This window comes from Jaculus jaculus, chromosome 6, assembly GCF_020740685.1.
Source record: "Jaculus jaculus isolate mJacJac1 chromosome 6, mJacJac1.mat.Y.cur, whole genome shotgun sequence".
NCBI lineage: Eukaryota > Metazoa > Chordata > Mammalia > Rodentia > Dipodidae > Jaculus > Jaculus jaculus.
The window spans coordinates 138,785,580-138,805,871 of NC_059107.1; the positions used below are offsets into that span (position 1 = coordinate 138,785,580).

At 40.3% G+C, this 20,292-nt stretch overlaps 1 protein-coding gene across 3 annotated transcripts in view; it reads right to left on the reverse strand.

The window, feature by feature from the left end:
* Positions 1–4,019: 4,019 nt before the first annotated feature.
* Usp44 (ubiquitin specific peptidase 44) overlaps positions 4,020–20,292 on the reverse strand; it is a 39,649-nt gene continuing 23,376 nt past the window's right edge. For all 3 annotated transcript variants that reach the window (XM_004650189.3, XM_045151803.1, XM_045151805.1), the window contains exons 3-6: positions 16,689–16,884; positions 10,627–10,735; positions 6,075–6,280; positions 4,020–5,115 (exon numbers count right to left, since the gene is read on the reverse strand). In XM_004650189.3, coding sequence (XP_004650246.1) covers positions 4,916–5,115; positions 6,075–6,280; positions 10,627–10,735; positions 16,689–16,884 — 711 coding nt within the window. In that variant the 3' untranslated portion in view covers positions 4,020–4,915. The remainder of the gene's footprint in view (positions 5,116–6,074; positions 6,281–10,626; positions 10,736–16,688; positions 16,885–20,292) is intronic.

Sequence of the window (20,292 nt, forward strand, 5' to 3'; positions counted from 1 at the left end):
TTTTAATGTCTGTGGTTGTAATTCTAAACAGCAAGTAGCTAAACACACAACTCTTATCTGTACTATAGACCTGTACAGATTTTTCTTTTGACGTAGTGGCTACAGGCTCTTCAAATGCATAAAGTGGGGGCGGAAATGAATACATGGTTTCAGGAATATTTTGCTTTTCTTTATAGAACCATATTTAGTACTTGTCTTTAATTTTTCCTGCTACTAGAAAGATGTTTTAATACAAACATTGTGCTAACTTAAACTGTGATTTAGAGGGTTTAAATTATCTAGTCCATTAATTCAGTGGTGGTATTTTTATTAGGAAAATATTTACCTTACTCAAAAAATCGAAAGGAAATTAAACCCATAAAAGTAAATAAGTTTCTTTGTATCCTTACCACAAGTTATTTCAGGAATTGAGGCTTTCATTATCCTTTATAACAGCTGTGTTAATTCAAACATTTGAACATACAGCACTGACTTGTTTGAACTGGGCGCTTCCCGCTAATGATGCTTTAATTGATGGAATTCTTTGTGAGTTGTTAGGAATGTGCCAAGGTAAAGCCTTAATTTTTTATGCTTTCCACAATGAAATTTTATTGCCTTTGGGATGCTGTTCAGTTTGTATTTTGTTGAACGTTTTGTCTTAGAAGAAACCTATGGCTTATCTAGATCATTTGTTATATTGAATACCTGTTCTGTCTGCATTAGAGGTAGAATTCAATGTTCTCTTTGGGGAAAGTCTTAATTTTTAGTTGTATTAACTATGTTTTTATGGTGCTAATATTCAGTAGCTACCTTTGAATAATTTCTGTTTTCTGTGCACTACAAGCAGCTGGGCTCACCAAGCCTGAACGTAAAAGGCTTGGACTTGGCTCCTCTGGGGTTTGAATCCATGTTTAGTGGGATGTAAAAAGTAAAGAGCTTGATTTCTAAGTCCATGATTTGAAAAGCTGACACCCCCCCCCACCCCCCAGAGAAGAGTTAAGTTTTCTCTTAAGACCTTGTAGCAGTAGTGATCTCTCCTTATAGGCTCCAAGCTCCTTTCCCAGAAAACTGGAGGCAGCAGCATCACTGTCCCTGGAAGGAATCTGATCTTGTAAATAGAAAAGCTGTCACTAAAAGAATTGTACTGTTTGCCTACTAGCCATGTATCTTGAAATCATTTTGTTATGTTTACAGTAATGTACCTTTTACTGGTAACCAATTATTAGTTTAATGTTTAACAATAGTGCCTTTAGTAAATTATTTTACAACCCACACTATGTTGTTTTTTTTAGATCAACTTAAAAGAATATAGAAAAAGTCCATGTTGAGATTTGAGATACTTGGTAAGAAATCTGTTTCTGTTCATTTAGGTTTTGTTACCTTAATGCTATTCTTTTAAGAGCAGTTTTAATATTCATAGCAAAATATAGTGGAGAATACTTCAGATTTTCCACCTAAAACACTTTTTTTCCTATAGAGTTGTAAAAGGGGTCATGTGCTATGGAGCCCCCCTTTTAATCCTAGCACTCGGGAGGGAGGCAGAGGTAGGAGGATCTCCATGAGTTCAAGGCCATCCTGAGACTATATATATAGTGAATTCCAGGTCAGCCTGAGCTACAGTAAGAGCCTACCTCAAAATAACAATAATAAAAACACATAAAAGGTAAAAGACAAGGCCACTATGGAAATAAATACATGCAGCTATGCCATTACAAACTATAGAGCTTTGAGTTGTTTAAATAGCCACTAAAATTGTGTTTTAGGTGTTTCAAAGTGTTGCATTTTAAAAAGGGTAGACTCAGGAACTTTTATCATGTAAATGTTTAATATTAACAGCAAATGGACATTTTCAGATTAAACATTTAGCTGTCTAAAACTCCAGCTATATTTTTTGGCATAAATGGTGTGTGCTTAGTTATAAGCTCCCATTGCACTTTCCTATCAGCTGTTTCAGATGACATTGCTTTAAAAAAAAATTATATTTCCAAGGAGAGAGAATGGGTTCTAGTGACTGTAAATGAACTCCATCCAGATGCATGTGCCACTTTGTGCATTTGGCTTTCCATGGGTAGTGAGGAATGTTAGTCTTTGCAAGAAGGTGCCTTAACTGCTCCACCATGTCTCCAGCCCCAACATTGGTTTTGAAACTAAAAGTGTGCTAATAGATATTCATTTCTAGTTTCTACTTAAGCTTTGTGTTAAGATTTTACATCCCTACAGGTTAGTGGAGCCTTCCTCTGAGTAAGTTAAGTTAGGCCAAGCATGACGTTGCATGCTGAGCACAATGCTGCCAACCCAGCATTCAGGAGGCAGAGGTAGGAGGACTGCTGTGATTTTGAGGCCCTCCTGAGACGACATAGTGAACTCCACATCAGCCTGGGCTAGAGTGAAACCCTACCTTGAAAAACAAAACAAAAAAGTAAGTTAGCAGGGCTTCTGAGAGACTTAGTTGAGATCATTAGGAGGGCAAAAGCAGTGTCTTTCACTTTAATAAAACGGAGAGAGAGTTTGGCAGTTAAGACACTTGCCTACAAAGCCTAATGACCCAAGTTTGATTCCTCAGTATTCATGTAAAGCCAGATACACAAAATGGCACATAATATCTAGAGTTCGTTTGCAGTGGTTGGAGGCCCTAGTGTACCCATTCTCTTCCCCCCTCTCTGCAAGTTTAGATTACTTTTAGTGTTCATTTAAAGGCTATCCTGTCCCCCATGTTTATATAAGAGGCTCCCAATAGTCACTTGGGTTATTGAGAAAAATGAGATAACCCAGTTGCTTTTTTTTTTTTTTTTAGTTGGTTAATTTTATTATGAGGCAAGTTGATAATTTTATTATCAGGTGCCTCTGTGACCTTTTTTTTTTTTTCTTTTCACAATTTTTATTAACATTTTCCATGGTAATACCCTCCCCCTCCCCACACTTTCCCCTTTGAAATTCCATTCCAGTTGCTTTTTTTGTGAGACAGTGGCAGACACAGAGTATGAATACACCTAGGCTTCCTGCCACTGCAAATGAACTACAGATGCATGCACCACTTGGTGCATGTGGCTTTATGTGGACATTAGGTTATTGAACTTTGGTCCTCAGGCTTTGCAGTTAAGTGCCTTAACCTCTGAGCCATCTCTCCCCAGTTGCTAGTGTTTTAAACAATTCTCTGTCCTGTGTGTTCTTGTATTCATTTGAACTAAAATTTTCAAGCAGTCAGTAAATTAATAGTGGGCTGGAAAGATGGCTTAGCAGTTAAGGCCTGTGAAGCCTAAGGACCCATGTTCAATTCTCCAGATCCCACATAAGCCAGATGCACAAGGCAAGGCAAGCACAAGAGGTGGCACAAGTGTCTGGAGTTCAAATGCAGTGGCTGAAGCCCTGGCATGCCAGTTCTCTCGTCTCTAAAATAATAAATGATGATGATAAACCTAACATTTAAACATACTAACAGTGGTGGGGAGATGGCTCAGTAGGTAAAAAACACTTGTTGCTCAGGCATGATGGCCTGATTGACCAGAGTTCAGTTTTCTAGCACTCCTATAAGTAAATGGCCATGGGCCAAAACCTGTAACCAACACTACTGGGGAACAGAGACCTGAGAATTATTGGGGCTGGCTGATGAGCTTGTCTGATGAAAAAACAGCAGCTCTAGGTTTAGAACTCCCATCTCAAAGGAACATGCAGATGAGTAAGAGGGAGACGCCAAATATCCTCTTGTAGTGTTTGCACACATATACACATACACCACACATAGCTCACAAAAATACACACATGAGGAGGAGATGGGGAGATGGCTCAGTAGTTAAAGGGACTTAACTTACAAAAACTGTCTGCTGGGGTTCAATTCTTCAGTACTCCTATATAAAGCCAGATGCACAAAGTGGCACATGCATTTGGAGCTTGTTTACAGTGGCAAGAATTCTTGGTGTGCCCATTCTGTCTTGCTCTCTCTCTTTCTGCTCACAAATAAATGAAAATATTTAAACTCAAAACATTTTAAAAGTTGCTTAAAAAATTGGTGCATGCCTTTAATCCCAACACTCGGGGTACAGAGGTAGGAGGACTGCCATGAATTAAGGCCACCTTGAGACCACATAGTGTAGGCCGGGTCAGCCTGAGCTAGAGTAACACTGACCCTACCACAAAAAATAAAAATAAAATAAATTCATACCTAACCAAGATGAACTCTTAATTGTTAGTCTCCTTTATTAAAACCTTTTTGCTGAGAAAAAGTCCCATTTTTTTTATGTCTGGTTCATAAGTAAATGCCAATTAAGATTTACTGGAGCCTCAGGACTAGCAGTGAATGACTGCTGAGTAAATGACACCTTGATATTTCACGTATGTGCTCACCTGCAACAAGGCAGCAGTGACTTCAGTATACAAATGGCCTACAAGAAATGCTTTCTCCAGCCGGGCATGGTGTTACACACCTTTAATCCCAGCATTTGGAAGGCAGAGGCAGGTGGAACTCCAGGTCCTCCTGGGCTAGAGCAAGACCCTACCTCAAAAAAAATTATTTTTTTCCTTTTTGGTTGAGACAGTTTGTAATGAAAATATCTTTTCCATTTATTCAGAGTTTGTACAGAAAACAGCTACAAAAGATAAATAATAATGCATATAAAAAGATGATGTCACCTGAATTTCTTTGGTAGATTGCACAAATTCATGATTTGAGGCAATTAGACATCAAAATATAGAAGGTAATACAGTATGAGGTAAATACTAAAAGTATAAAACTAAATAATTGAAACGTTTAGTCCCCTACAGTTGGTATGCACACATTTATACTTTGTCTATAAAAAATTTTGTTGTGAATATAAAATGTATAAACATAGCATACACTGATCATAATTAAAAATAAAAACAAGGAAGCTCAAAATTGTAAGCCAGCCCATTTAAAAATTATATATACAAATAACAAGAAGAAAGCCCAACTGTCTGTGGATCAGCTAAGGACTTCATTAGAAGAGGTATCGGTTTCTTCACTGGCATGTTGGCCATTAGACAGGAGTTCGGGAGGCAAGAGTTTGCGATGTCCGTTCTCAGTAACTCTCCGAGTATAAAACAAGATATAAGCTTGGGCCTTGCGTACTTCATCCATAGTGCACATGCTTAGCTTGGAGTCATTGCAGTGTACCCAGAACCCTAGAGAGAAGCAGCATAGAAGGTGCTTATTAAACATTCAGATGTTTCATTTCCTGAGAAAAATTTTTTTTTAGCTAATTCATGTTTCTTTTCAATGAGAAATAAAGCTTAGGTGGTATGTCTGTGGAATTACCTCCTTTCAGGCTAGCAGTCAGAAGATAACCGATTCTGAAGAGCATACTTGACACTTGAGTGTAATGCACCAGGTAATGTTTCCCACACACACAGCAAAAAAGCATATACAGTTGACTCTCAGTGTTTAGTGTTGAACTCCTTTGTGGACTTCCTATGTTTGTGTGCATATGTGTATATGGATTTTAACTCTGCAGTGGTTAGATACCAAAATGGAAAATAAAAGCCCCAGTTCAGTCAACTGTGTTGGGACTAGGTTGACCTGGAAGGATTATAGAAAGACCAAATGAAAAATGATTTTTTTCTGTTACATTTGAACTCAATTTATTTGTGATCTCAGTCCATTATATGTGGCCTACTCTTTTATTTTTGTATTTTGGAGGTAGAATCTCCCTCTAGCCCAGGCTGGCTCTGATGTCAGTGATCCTCCTGACTCTGGCTCCCAAATGTTGGGATTAAAGGCATATTGCTGCCACACCTGGCATTATATGTCCTATTCTTTTAAAACAATAAGTACAATAAACATAGGGTTTACATCTTTTGAAGTATGTCTTTAAGAAAACTTGACTCTTGTCAACTATTGTCTTTATGTTGTCCCCACACATTCCATTAGTTAGAAGTATTCCAATTCTACAGAAAAATGTTATTTTCTGAACTCTTCCCACTTAAATTGACAGTACTGTAGAAAAGCATTTGTGTGGGGGGAAAAAAACAACAATGGTCTAGTGAGCTATGCTTAAAATGATTTAGTAGCCAACTTGGGAATCGCTGAAACCTGAGCACAAACTTCCCAGTCTACTTAACCCAAGATAAGCATTTGTCTATACCTCCTTCAGAATTGTAGCAGAAGGCAGTGTAGTGTCCTGAGCCAAATCCTTTCCCATGGTGCATTACTACAGCAGATAAGTCATAGATATAGCTTTCTGGTCTGAGGGACTTCAGGGTCTCCCTGCAGCAATAAGGCTCCATGTTTAAGATCTCCTCAAAGACAACATGAACACCAATCTTGTCTCGGTTATTACGTCCCGACCACCTGCGAACAAGTCAAAACAAAATCATTAGCAAAATTTGCAAAGGGAAGTTGCCACAAAGCTGCCTCAGTGCTTAAAGACACTTTCTTTTAAAGTGAGTTTAATTCCCCAGTATCCATGTGAAGCCAGACCTACAAAGTGGCACACACCTCTGGAGCTCCTTTGTAGTATCAGGAGTCCTGGTGCAACTATATTGACCCAAATCAATCAAGAAAAAAATTTTAGGTTGCCATTTAGTAGGTCTAGATAGGTGTCATGACAAAAGAAATATTTATGTCCATACATACATAAAATTCTTTCAATACTAAGTTGGCTGTACATAGAAGGATTTAGGCTTATTTCCCAAACAGATCCAGTCAAGCTTGTATTTATTTTTACAGTATTAGTAATCAAGTTCAGGGCCTTGGACATGCTAAGCAAATGTTCTATCACTGAACTACAGCCCAAGTCCTTACATCAGGGTAATATAGATACCAAATATATATGTATATTTAGTCTTTCAAGGTAAGTATTTCGCTCTAACCCAGACTGACCTGGATTTCTTTATGTAGTCTGAGGGGTGTCTCCAATTCAGAGCAATCCTACCTCTGCCTCCCAAGTGCTGAGATTAAAGGCAAGTGCCACTATGCCTGGCACATCGGGCTAATTTTTAAAGCACTTTTTTTTTATTTGCATGTATGTGGGGGCAGAGTCTCTTGCTAGTGCAAATAAAAACCAGATGTTTGTGCCACGTTTTGCATTTGGCTTTACATGGATATTAAGAAAATATCAGTGCTAGGGTGGGATACTTCCCAGCAAGCTGTTGGTCACGAGGGCCTCTGGTAGCCCCCAAGCAGAGGGAAATTGCCAAGGCTCTTAGTTGCCCACCAAAACTATACGATAAGACCCTATTGCTGAAGCTGCCACATGTTTGGGCTGCAGGAAACAAACGAGCTGAACTAGAAGCCTTCTTCCTGCTGATTAGCTGGCATGGTGCAAGAAAGTGCTATATAGCTTGTTGGGGGAGAGATCATCTCTGTGGTGTTAGCCAGCAGTGGACCCTACAAGCTTTATGATTGGCCAGCTAGGCTAACACTGCCAGCTGGTGCAATGTCTGTTATGGGGGAAACCAACTGCTCCCTGATTGGATCTGAGGCCTGCTACACAGAAAATTCATGCCTGCTACTGAAAACAATCAAAAACCCATGGCAGGGATGGTCAGAAGCCCTGCGTGGGGGCACTACTGTTATTTGGCCCACCAAACTGCCCTCGATATAACAAAGGAAGGTGATGGGAGGGGATTATGATCAGGGTACATTATGTATGTATAGAGGTTATTAATAAGTAGTTTTTAATATATATATATTTATGCCAATATATTAATGCTACTCTCCTTTTTGGTTAGAGAAACTTTTCAGATGATGCTGACTACTAGGGAACTACAAAACTCATCAAAAGTGCTGAGAAGAAGGGACAGTGGATTATTCAATACAGTTAGACATCTCTACCAAACACTCCAAGGCTAAGGCCTGCAGCAGAAGTGTGGCAGAAAGCATGTAAGAGTCAAAGGAAAGGGAGGAGTGCTTTGCAGTACTGTCTTCCAAACACAAAATGATCATGGTATTCATGACCTCACGGTGGCTGCTGATGCCTACACAAGACTTGCATAATAGGTAGGTGAAACGTGATGACATCAAAATGGACCAGGGGCTAGCTGGAAAGAAGGGGTTCGGTTGTGAGGTAACAAAGAAGGGTGACAGGAGGGGTTCTGATCAGGGTACATTGTGTATATGTATAGAGGTTACCAATAAAAAGATTTTTCAAAGCCAGATATGGTGGCACACACTTTTAATCCCAGTACCCAGGAAGCAGAGGTAGGAGACTGCTATGAGTTTAAAGCCTGGGCTAGAGTGAGACCCTATCTCAAAAAAAACAAGAAAAGAAAGAAAAGAAAAAAGGAGAAATTAAGAGCTAGGCATGCTGGTGCAGGCCTATAATCTCAGCATTCAGAAGGTCAGCTTGGCATACAGGAAGCTTCAGGCCAGTCAGTGTGATATAGCAAGATGTATCTCAAAACAACAAAGGACTGAGTACCCATTGAATCCTGAGACCTCATAAAAAAAAAATCAGAATCTTCTGGGCATGGTGGTGTATGCCTTTAATCCCAACACTTGGGAGGCGGAGATAGAGGATAATTCCAGGACAGCCTGAGCTAGAGACTACCTTGAATAACCCCCCTCCCCCCACTGCCAAAAAAAAGGCTGGAATTCATGCCAGGCTTTTGTAGTCCTAGTGTGTAATCCTAGTGAGATGGGAGGCAAAGGCAGGAGAATTTCCCAGAAGCTTGTGGCACTGGCAGCAAAGAGCAGCAGTGAGAATCCAGAAGAAACTTCTCAATGAGGTGGAAAAGTGAGGATCAACCCAAAAGTTTTGTTAAGACCACCGCTGTAGTGTGCCTGTACTAAGACTGTTCACATACACACTGTGCTCTCCCAAACACATATGTAAAGTTTAAGAGAACAAAAAAAGCACAGCTATAATGCTGAACTTCAAAGCAGCAACAATGATGGAGTTAAAGTAGCAATCATGAAAAATAATTATTCAGTAGTTCATAGTAGCCAATTAAGTATCAACGGAAGTCCTCTCAGGTCTATTTTACACACAAAGGCAGGCCTCGCCTTACTCACTAAGACTTTCAAAACCTGTGCGCATGTTCTGTCTGCAGTGTTCCTCCTGAACATACACATGTATTCACGTAATACTAAAGTGCTCCTCCTCCTCAACATCCCTCTATTGACTCAATGCTTTCAGTCATAATGTATGGAGCACAATTCTTAGCTGTGAGATACAAGATGAAAAAGGCTAAGCCATTACTGAGTATCTGTTCAACTGGTGGGAGAGAAATAAATAATTGTTAGTGCATTGCAGATAATAGTTTTTGCCATTAAGCAAAAGTACAGTATTATTACAGTTAAATAATAACTTCAAATAGGACTTCCCTAAAGATATGGCCTATGAACCAAGACTTGAATGATACAGGGTCCCAAGTGCCCTGAGAAAGGCTTTGGGAAGTAGGATTAATATTCACCATTATTCCTGTACATGCTTTCCTATATTCTTTAGGAAAATACCTTACTTTATATCCCTCAATGAAACACAGAACATTTTGTACAAACAAGCATTCACAAACTATTTGCAGACAGCAACTGAATGGCTATGACAAATAACTGAAAATTAAACAGGCAGTTTTACTTTATTTCTCTAATATAGTACTTGCTTTAAAATGAAAAACACATGTTCTTTTAAGTCAGCACATCTTCAGCGGTATCATTCTTTGAGAACAACAGCCCTTGTGTTAGCATCGTTCATGAAAAATATGGAGCAATTTGCTCTGATTAACCAAGAGATTTTGCAAGTAACTCACATGACAAAATATTTCAGAAGTCGAAGTTTGGGATTTTAAGAAACGTCTGAATTGAATTGCTATACATACCTCTGACCACATATTTTCTGAGCACAAAGCAGTTGGATCAAATACTAGTTACAGATCATATTAAACACTATAAATAAATTTAAGTCCACAAATATTTAACAGCTCACAATGCATTCTACAAAGGAATGCTAGTCAGGTTAGTTACTAAGCTGGGTGTGATGACACACTCCTGAGACCCAGCACTCTGGAGCCTGAGCAGGAGGATAAGGGGTTTGAGGTCTGTCTGGGCCACATTATATAACAAGTGGTAGGCCATCCCGACTCTAAGAAACAACAACAAAAACATCTCAAGTTACTGAATATGGATGATATCTCTGGTGAAGGCATAAGACTGACCAGAATTTTTTCCTTAAAGTATGTCATCTCCTAAGTATATGGTATTAAAATTAAATTCAAGCTGGATGTGGTCACTGGAACCTTTAATCCAAGTACTCTGGAAGATGAAGGAGGACAACCACTGTGAGGTCAAGGCCAGCTTGGACTAGAGTGAGACTATGCGCCAAATAAACAACAACAATAAAAAAATAACCCAAAGCTGGGGCATGGTGGCACATGCCATTCATCCTAGTATTTGGAGGCAGAGGTAGGAGGACTGCTGTGAGTTCTAGGCCAGCCTGAGAATATATAGTGAATTCCAGGTAGGTCTGAGAGACCCTACCTCAAGAAACAAAAAAAAGAATATATATATATATATATATGTATGTATGTATGTATGTATATATGTATATGTATATATACGTACATACATATACATACACACACACATACATACATACATACATACATACATTTATTTTAAGTTTTGAAGCATTCCCAGAGGAAGGAATGATGAAATTACAGGTAGACAATTGGTAGGCGACTGGTACTACTACTAACCTGAATCGTTTGAGGTGAAGTCTGAGAACCTGAGGTAGGTGGCATATCATAAGCTGTTTTTGTGCTTCTGTGAGTACAACTGGTTTTGATGAAAACTTTCTCCGCTTTGCTAAAATATCAAAGAATGAAAATCAAGTTTAAGGATACAAGGAAAAGATAAACTTTTCAATATAAGTGAAGCGTGAAATGATACAGCACCTATTGGGATAGACTGTATTGTGCTAGAGATAAATAGACTTTGCCCAAGAAACTTACATTGCAGTTTTAAAATCGTAATTACAAGGTCTAGAGAGAAGCCTTAGTAGTTAAGGCACTTGCCAGCAAAGCAAAAGGACCCAGATTTGATTCCCCAGTACCCACATAAAGCCAGATACACAAGGTAGCACATGTGTCTGGAGTTCATTTGCAATGGCTAGAGGACCTGGCACACTCATTCTCTCTGTTAAATAAATATTTAATAAAATATTTTTTAAAAAAATCACAAAACCTAGCTTTAGTAACTAACCTGACTAGCATTCCTTTGTAGAATGCATTGTGAGCTGTTAAATATTTGTGGACTTAAATTTATTTATAGTGTTTAATATGATCTGTAACTAGTATTTGATCCAACTGCTTTGTGCTCAGAAAATATGTGGTCAGAGGTATGTATAGCAATTCAATTCAAAGACATTTTTTAAAATCCCAAGCATCCAAGTCAGGCAGGAAAATAAGAACAGGAATTGATAATTATGCCAATTAATAGGAAAATGTTAAAACTGCCATAAACATACTTTAACATATATTTCCCAAACTCTAAAAATGTGTGCTCATGAGGGCTGGAGAGATGACTTGGCAGTTAAGGCACTTACTAGTCTGCAAAGCCTAACAACCTGGGTTTGACTCCCCAGTACCCACATAGAGCCAAATGCAGAGGGAGGCGCATGCATCTAGAGTTCATTTGCAGTGGGTATTGGTCCTGGTGTGCCTGCCCATTCTCTCTCTGTGTCTGCTTGCAAATAAATAAATAAAATAAAATTTTAAAAAACTTGTGCTCAGTTCATTTACTAATACTAAGGCTAATCTGCACTGTCCAGAACACACATTTTGCACCCTTCCTAAACCACCCTCTCTCTGGTGAATGGCTTACATGGGCCTTAACCAATCTGCATACAAGGGCTTCCTCACTCAGTGCTCTCTTGCTCTTTTAGCAAGTAGGACCTGGCATCATTCTTGTTGCCCTCTACCTTTCTACAGTCTACCTGGTGATTGAGGCCTTGTGTCCTAGAATTTCTGGCCGGACGGCTCACCACCAAGTCTGCTCTTGATATCTAGGATGGTCCTTTCACTTGAACAGCACTGCTGCTTGTGTAGGAGGCTCTAAGCCAGCTTCACTGGCCACCAGAGCTTTTCCTCCTGACCAATAGTACCTGAGATTCAGGGGTCCAGCTGTTGCTGAATGCCTTGTCCTTATTTCTGGAATGTCCCCAAGAGCAGATGGTACATGTTTACCTACACAAAGGATGTCTACACCCTGCCTTCAACTTTTCATTGTGTGCTTGTGCATATACATGTGTGTGTAGAGGTCAAAAGACAACTTGGATGTTGTTCCCAGTTGTCATCCACCTTATTTGAGACCGGGTCACTCACTAGTCTGAAACTCAACTAATTAGGCTGCCCAGTTAGCTGGTGGTCCAGCAGACCCTAGGGATCCACCTGTCTTTGCCTCCCCAGCACTAGAATTTCAAGTGTGCACTGCCACTATACCTGGCTTTTAATGTGGGTGCGAGGGAATCAAACAACCCAGATTTAATTCCCTGGTGCCCACATAAAGTCAGATGTACAAAGTGGGATGTGCATCTGGAGTTTGTTTGCAGTGGCTGGAGGACCTGTAACACCTATACTGTTTCTTTCTCTCTGACTCTCAAATAAATAAAAATCTTTAAAAAAAAAAGGGGGGGGTTCTGGAGGCATGGTTTAGCGGTTAAGGTTTTTGCCTGCAAAGCTAAAGGACTCAGGTTTGATTCCCCAGGACCAACATTAGGCAGATGCACAAGGGGGCACACATGTCTAGAGTTTGTTTGCAGTGGCTGGAGGCCCTGTCTCTCCCCTTCTTTCTCTGTCAAATAAATAAATTTTTTAAAGGGGGGGGGGAAGATACTCCAAACAAATGACATTCTACATTCATATTTGTCTACCCCCAAATTTGGTAATGAAAACATTAGAACTATTCACATTTCTGTTCAGTATGTCACCATAACAAATCGGACAAGGGGCTATTTTTTTTTCTAAAAATTTAGGCTAGAGGCTGGAAAAATGGCTCAGCAGTTAAGGCACTTGGTTGCAAGGTCTGGGTTCAATACCCAAGTCACCCACATGAGCCAGGTGAAAAAGTGGCAAAAGCATCCAGTGTTCATTTGTAGCAGCAAGAAGCCCTGGCATGCATGCATGCACACACACACATTTTTTAAAATACATTAGGCTACTTATAAAGCTCACATAAGACAACACTCAGAACAAATGAGACTAAGTGTTCCTAGAAAAGCACCACTCTGCTGGGCATGGTGGTGCACGCCTTTAACCCCAGCACTCAGGAGGCAGAGTTACGAGGATCACTGTTAAGTTCAAGGCCAGCCTGGACTACAGAGTGAGTTCCAAGTCAGACTGGGCTAGAGTGAGAACCTATCTCAGAAAAAAAAAAGGGGACGGGGAACCATGTAACATCTCTTCAGTACTGGAGCAAATTTCTTTTGTACTAAGTTTACTACTAAGCTGGAGATGTAGCTCATTGTTCAGACACCTGTCTGGTCTGCATGAGGCGAGGCCCTGGGTTTGAACTCCAGCAATGTAAAAACGTTTGTGCCTTAAGTTCTAGAGCTACTGAGACATAGAAATTATGGTGAATACTTGAACACACATTAAAATGACAATGGTGTACCATATATGTAGAGAGAAGACGGGTTAAGGACATGGTAGATCTGATGTGTTTGGTTATATGCGCTACCTACTCAGGAGGATGCAGTCTACTGCACCCTTCACTGTGGGGTCCTATGTGCCTTCCCTAAGAGAATGTACACTGAACTTAATTCTGTTTCCTCTACAAGCAATGTGAACATTTTGTTCTATTTGTTGTGGGTAAAGGTAAGACATTTACAATGAGCAAGACAAGGGAGAGGATGGTTTTGAATAAATCTTGGGATCTTATTATTTTTAATTTTTTAAGAATATTTTACATATTTGAGAGAGGGAAACAGGCAGAGTGAGAGAGAATGGGTGTACCAGGGCTTCCAATCACTGCAAATGAACTCCAGATGCATGTGCCACCTTGTGCATCTGGCTTACGTGGGTACTGGAGAATCGAACTGAGGTCCTTTGGCTTTGCAGGCAAGTGCCTTAAGCACTAAGTCATCTCTCCAGCCCAGAATCGTAATTTTTAAGAAGTCAACCTCTGGGCCAGGTATGGTGGCACGTTTTTAATCGTAGCACTCAGAAGACTGAGGCAGGAGGTGTACCATAAGTTCAAGCCCAGTCTAGGCTACAGAGTGAGTTCCAGGTTAATTTGAGTTAGGAAAGAAAAAAAAAAAGCCAAATTCAACTGTATAAGAGTACAAATTTATAACTTCCTAATAAATGAGTTTGTAAATTCATACATACTATCTAGTTTTGATATGTATCAAAATAATTTCATAGGGCTAGAGAGAGGGCTTAGTGGTTAAATGCTTGCTTGTGAAGCCTAAGGACCCAGTTCAAGGCTCGATTCTCCAGGACCCATGTTAGCCAGACGCACAAGGTGGTGCACGTGTATGGAGTTCATTTACAGTGGCTGGAGGCCCTGGCATGCCCATTCTCTCTATCTGTCTCTTCCTCTGTCTGTTGCTCACAAATAAATAAACAAAAAAATTAGAAAAGACAATATTTTCATTAATACTACATTTCCTTACTCCTTCTCTTTGCTACTTTATTCTGTTACATATAGCAGTTATTTAAATTCCATGCTTTGTGTGTGGAAGTAGAGATCAAATCCAGGATCTTATCCTTGTTGGGAAAGTGCTCTGCCATGGAGCAACACTGCCAGCCGTAATTTCTTTCTATTTTGGGGGTCTCTTCTTTCCACATTGGACAATAAAATTTAATATCGGGCTCAACAGTTAAGTCACTTGCCTGAAAAACCTAACAACCCTGGTTCAATTCACCAGTACCCATGTAAAGCTAGAAGCACAAAATGGTGCATGCATCTGGGGGCCCTGGTAAACCTATTCTCTCTGCTTGCAAGTAACTAAATAAAAATTTACTTTACCACTGTGCTAAATCCCTAGCCCAAGTGTAATTTTGAGTTTGAATTTCCCTCTCTTAAAGAATACATGGGCTACGAGGTCACTGAGAAATCCTGCTGGAGCTAAGCATATAACCTCCTCCATGTAGACAGCTAACAGAAAGCTGGAAAAAGCTACACTGCATGCAACTCAATGGGAGACAGAGAAATCAACAGTGGACACCGCAAGTCTTAAAAATGGCCACCCAGTCCAAATGAGACACTGGGTGTAAAAGTGGCATGTCTGTTAAGGAGGAAACCAACTGTCCTCTAATTAGACTGGAGGCCTGCTCCATGGGAGGGAATACATCCCTGATACTGAAAACCTACGACAGGATTCGTCATGAGCCCTAGGGGTGTAACACCTGCTGGTGTCTGGCTAAATGTATATACTAGGCTCACCAAACTGCCCAGTAAGCACTTCTCTTAATGTTCATACCCATATATTAATGCTACTCTCACTTTGGGCTAGAGAAGCTTCTCTTTTCAAATGGTGGTGACCTTGGGACTCAGAAGGCACCATGGTGCTGAGAAGAAATGACAGAGTGCTCAGCACTGAAATATCTCTATCACATCTTCCAAGGCTCAGGGTCCATTGTGGGAGAGGTGGCAGAAAGAATGTAAGAGCCAAAGAAAGAGTAGGACTTCTTACAACGTGCTCCTTCAGACACAAAATGGCCTGGATTTCCATGACCTAACAGTGCCTGACACTACCTGCACAAGACCATCATAACAGGAGAAAAAGATCATGACATCAAAATAAAAGAGAGCCTGATTGAGAGGGGAAGGGGATATGAAGGAGAGTGGAGTTTCAAAGGAGAAAGTGGGGGTGGGAGGGAATTGCCATGGATTATTGTCTACAATTATGGAAGTTGTCAATAAAAAAAAATTTTTTTTTAAGTGAGCCTGAGCTAGTGACCCTACCATGGGGGGAAAAAATTGCTATTTCAGGTGCTGACATAAATGTTTTATAAAAAATTTTAATATTGGGCTGGAGAGTTGGCTTAGCGGTTAAGCGCTTGCCTGTGAAGCCTAAGGACCCCGGTTCGAGGCTCGGTTCCCCAGGTCCCACGTTAGCCAGATGCACAAGGGGGCACACGCGTCTGGAGTTCGTTTGCAGAGGCTGGAAGCCCTGGCGCGCCCATTCTCTCTCTCCCTCTATCTGTCTTTCTCTCTGTGTCTGTCGCTCTCAAATAAATAAATAAATAAATAAATAAATAAATAAATAAAATTTTAATATCAATAAGGCAAAACAGTTCATAACTGACTGTAAAGTAGACATATTCAGTTCGATTTAAACTTTGTTTTTGTTTTTTGTTTATTCAAGGTCTCACTCTAACCCAGACTGACCTGGAATTCATTATGTAGTCTCAGGGCGGCCTCGAGTTGATGGAGATCCTACCTCTGCCTCCCGAGTGCTGGGATTAAAGGCATGTGCCACCACACCTGGCTTAAATTTTCATTTATTTGTTTGAGAGAGAGGGAAAAAGAGAAAGAGTATGGATGTGCCATGGCTGATAGCCACTGCAAATGACCTTGACGCACTACTTTGTGCTTTTGGCTTTATGAAGTAGGGAATCACACTGGGGCTGGAAGGCTTTGCAAGCAAGTGCTTTTAGCCACTAAGCCATTTCCCTAGGTCTTATTTTTTTTTTTATAACTAAAAAGCAAAGTTTCATAGTTAGTATTTATATAATTTCTTTCAGTTTCCTCTCATTTGTGTTTTTCTTTATTCATCTTAGGAAAGCATAGAAAACATACTGTCTCTACTCACAGTTACACTGGTCACATACGTAGATTTTTCCTTCTAAGGCTTCTGTTTCTGTAAATTTGGCCAACATTTCAGTCACCATACATGGCTGCGAGGCAGTATCTTTTCCATTGCATTGGTATCTTTCTGGAAATTCCAGTGACAAGTCCCAGAATGGTTCTATAGTATTTGATTTGTTGTTACATGCAAGACATGTAACCTGCAAATAAAAATATTCCTCTGATTACAATCTTTCTATCAAAACATAAACTCCTTTGTATAGGTCACTGCCATTAAAGAAACTTCTTCTGAAAATGCACAAGTAGAATTCTGAACAATGAGTTTTATGTTCTTGTCTGCAAAGTAATTTTTCTTCCAAAAGACTCATGAAACCCGCTATAAATTGATGAGTTTCAACTACTGGGCATTGAGAAAGCTCCATTATTCAAATCTAGAACTTAAGAAATAGACTCAGTTAATAGATAAATAATTGTATGTGTATGTACACATAATATATATTCATATGCATTTTATTGTACTGGTGCCATTAGACTTGAAGTTTGTCATATTTTCCTTATCTTTCACTAACTTTTTCTCTTACCTAAAGTCCTATAGCCCTTTAACCCAATCCATGCTTTTGCGAGGGTGGGGGTCGCTAGGGATCTAAACTAAGGCATCTCACATGACAGCATACACAGTACTACTAGCCCCTCAATCTACCCTCTTTTGGTTTGTTTTTTGAGTGTGTGGTTTGTTTTGATGATTTTTTTTTAAAGATACGGTGGTCTGGAACTTGGAATCCTCCTGCCTCATCCTCCAAAGTACTGGAATTACAGGTATATGCCAAGCTCATTCCAATACCTTTAAACCACAATATAAGCAAAGTGTATTTCCCTTAGACAGATTTCAAAGTCCTAGCAAGGGAACATATTTCACAGTTATGCCATATTCACAATTAAATATCATCACAATAAAATGCTTATCTAAGGAGTTGGAGGTTTAATTTAAAAGTAGAGCAACTGTCTAACAAGAATAAGGTCTTGGGTAAGGTTCCCAGTGCAAAGGAGAAAAAACTATCAAAATCTAAAAACATGGAAGCAGGGGGCTGGGGAGATAGGTAATGGGTAAAGTGGTGGTTTTGCAAACATGGGGACCTGAGTTCAGATGTTCAGAATCTGCATAAAATGCTGGGTGTAGGTGGAGGTGTGTCCCTCAAATCCTACAGCTGAACAGGCAGAGACAGGTAACCTTTAGGGCTCACTGGCTAGCTCTGTTTGTTTAGCAAGAGACCTTGTCTCAAAGAATAAAGCAGAACAGTGATTAAGGCCAGCCAGCCCACACCAATCTTGGCCTCCATACAGACATATGCACACACACCAGACACAAGAAAACAATGGAACAGCTAGGAATATAGATACAGTTCAATGGCAAGAGGCTCTGAGGCTCTGGGAGGCTCTATGAATTCCAGAACTCTCCTTAAAAAAAAAAAAAAGCAATTCTAAGAATTTCTAGAGGCAATGTAACTACTACAGTATTTATGTATTTTTAATTACTTATTTGCACATGTGGGGGGGGGCACATCAGGGCCTCTTGCCACTGAAAATAAAATGCCAGATCCTTGTGCCACTTTTTGCATCCAATTTAGGTTGGTGGCTTAGAAATTGAACCTAGGATGGCAGGCTTTGTAAAGTACCTTTAACAGCTGAACCAACTTCCCAGCTCCTGCAATTGGGGTATTTAATGTTATCAACCCAACACATACAAAATTGTAAACACTATAAGCTAATAATTCACACGTAATTATGAAATATTGAAGAGTAACTTTCATAACTTTCTGGGGCTGGACAGATGGCTTGGTAGTTAAGGTGCTTGCCTGCAAAGCAAAAAGACCTCGGTTTGATTCCCCAGTACCCAAGTAAGCCAGATGCACCAAGTGGCACATACATCTGGAGTTCGTTTACAGTGCCAGGAAGCCCTGGTGTGCCCATTCATTCTCTCTCTCTCACTCTGCCTCTTTCCCTCTCTCAAATAAATATATAAAAACAAATTAAAAAAAAAAAACAAAAAACCCTGCATTTCTGGCACAGGCAACAAAATAAGCCAGTTCCAATACAGATTTTCTTTTCCCCATTTTTTGAGGTAGGGTCTCACTCAGGCTCAAGCTGACCTAGAATTCACTGTGTAGTCTCAAGGTGGCCTCAAACTCCCAAGTGCTGGGATTAAAGGCGTGTACCACCACGCCCAGCTTCCAATACAGATTTTTGATGGAACAAAACCAAAAAGAACCCTGCTGGAGGTAGTCTAGGAACTCTGTAACAGGTGGCCTGACCTTTTAAGAGTGGGATGAAGGTGCAAGTTTGATCCCCAGTGCCCAGATAAAAATGCTGAGTGTGCAGTGTAATCCCCGCACTAGGAGGCAAACAAAAGCAGCTCCCTGAAGCTCTTTGGCTAGCCAGTCTAGCCTAACTGGTGAGCTCCAAATCATTGAGAGACCCTGTCTCAGAGGAGGTAGATCGCATTCATGAAGATGGTACGAGGTGTTTTGTTGTTTGTTTTTTCCCCATATAGGGGTCTCTCTAGCTCAGGCTGACCTGGAATTCATCAGGCTGGCCTTGACCTCACAAGTGCTGGAATTAGAGGTGTGCCCGGCTGAGGTTGTTTTTTGAACTCCACACTCACACAAATTCCAGCAACCATATGCATATCCTAAAGACCAGTTTCCTGGTTTATTACATGCTTAACGCAGGCTGACCTGGAACTCACCATGTAGTCTCAAGGTGATCTTGGACTCACAGCCATCCTTCTACCTCTGCCTCCTGAGTGCTGGCATTAAAGGCGTACACCACCATGCCTGGTTCCCTTTGACTTTTTTTTTTTAAGCAAGCTCAACAAACTGGCCTTTTTTTGTTTTTTAAATGAGAGACAGAGAGAATTAGCATGTCAGGGCCTCCAGCCACTGTAATTGAACTCCAGATGTGCACTTGTGCAACCTTGTGCAAGCATTACTTGTGCATTTGGCTTACATGGGATCTGAGGCTTTGCAGGCAAGCTTCTTAACCATTAAGCCATCTCTCCATCTCTCCCTTTGATTTCTTTAAAATTTTATTTATTTATTATATAGAGAGATGCTCTGAGCTTGAGGCCACCCTGAGAATACATAGAGAATTCCAGGTCAGCCTGGGCTAGGGTGAAACCCTACCTCAAAAAAATAAAAAATTTTAAAAAGCCGGGTATGGTGGCGCACGCCTTTAATCCCAGCACTCGGGAGGCAAAAGTAGGAGGATCACCATGTGTTCAAGGCCATCCTGAGACTACACAGAGAATTCCAGGCCAGCCTGGGCTAGAGCAAGACCCTACCTTGGGGGAAAAAAAAAAAATGAACAGGAAATACAAGATATTGTCTATAACTATAAAAGGCTAGGAAGCTTTTTTTTTTTTTTTTTTTTGGTTTTTCGAGGTAGGGTCTCACTCTGGCTCAGGCTGACCTGGAATTCACTATGTAGTCTCAGGGTGGCCTCGAACTCTCGGCAATCCTCCTACCTCTGCCTCCCGAGTGCTGGGATTAAAGGCGTGTGCCACCACGCCCAGCTTAGGAAGCATTTTTTAAACAGAAGGAGTTGTCTCTGGA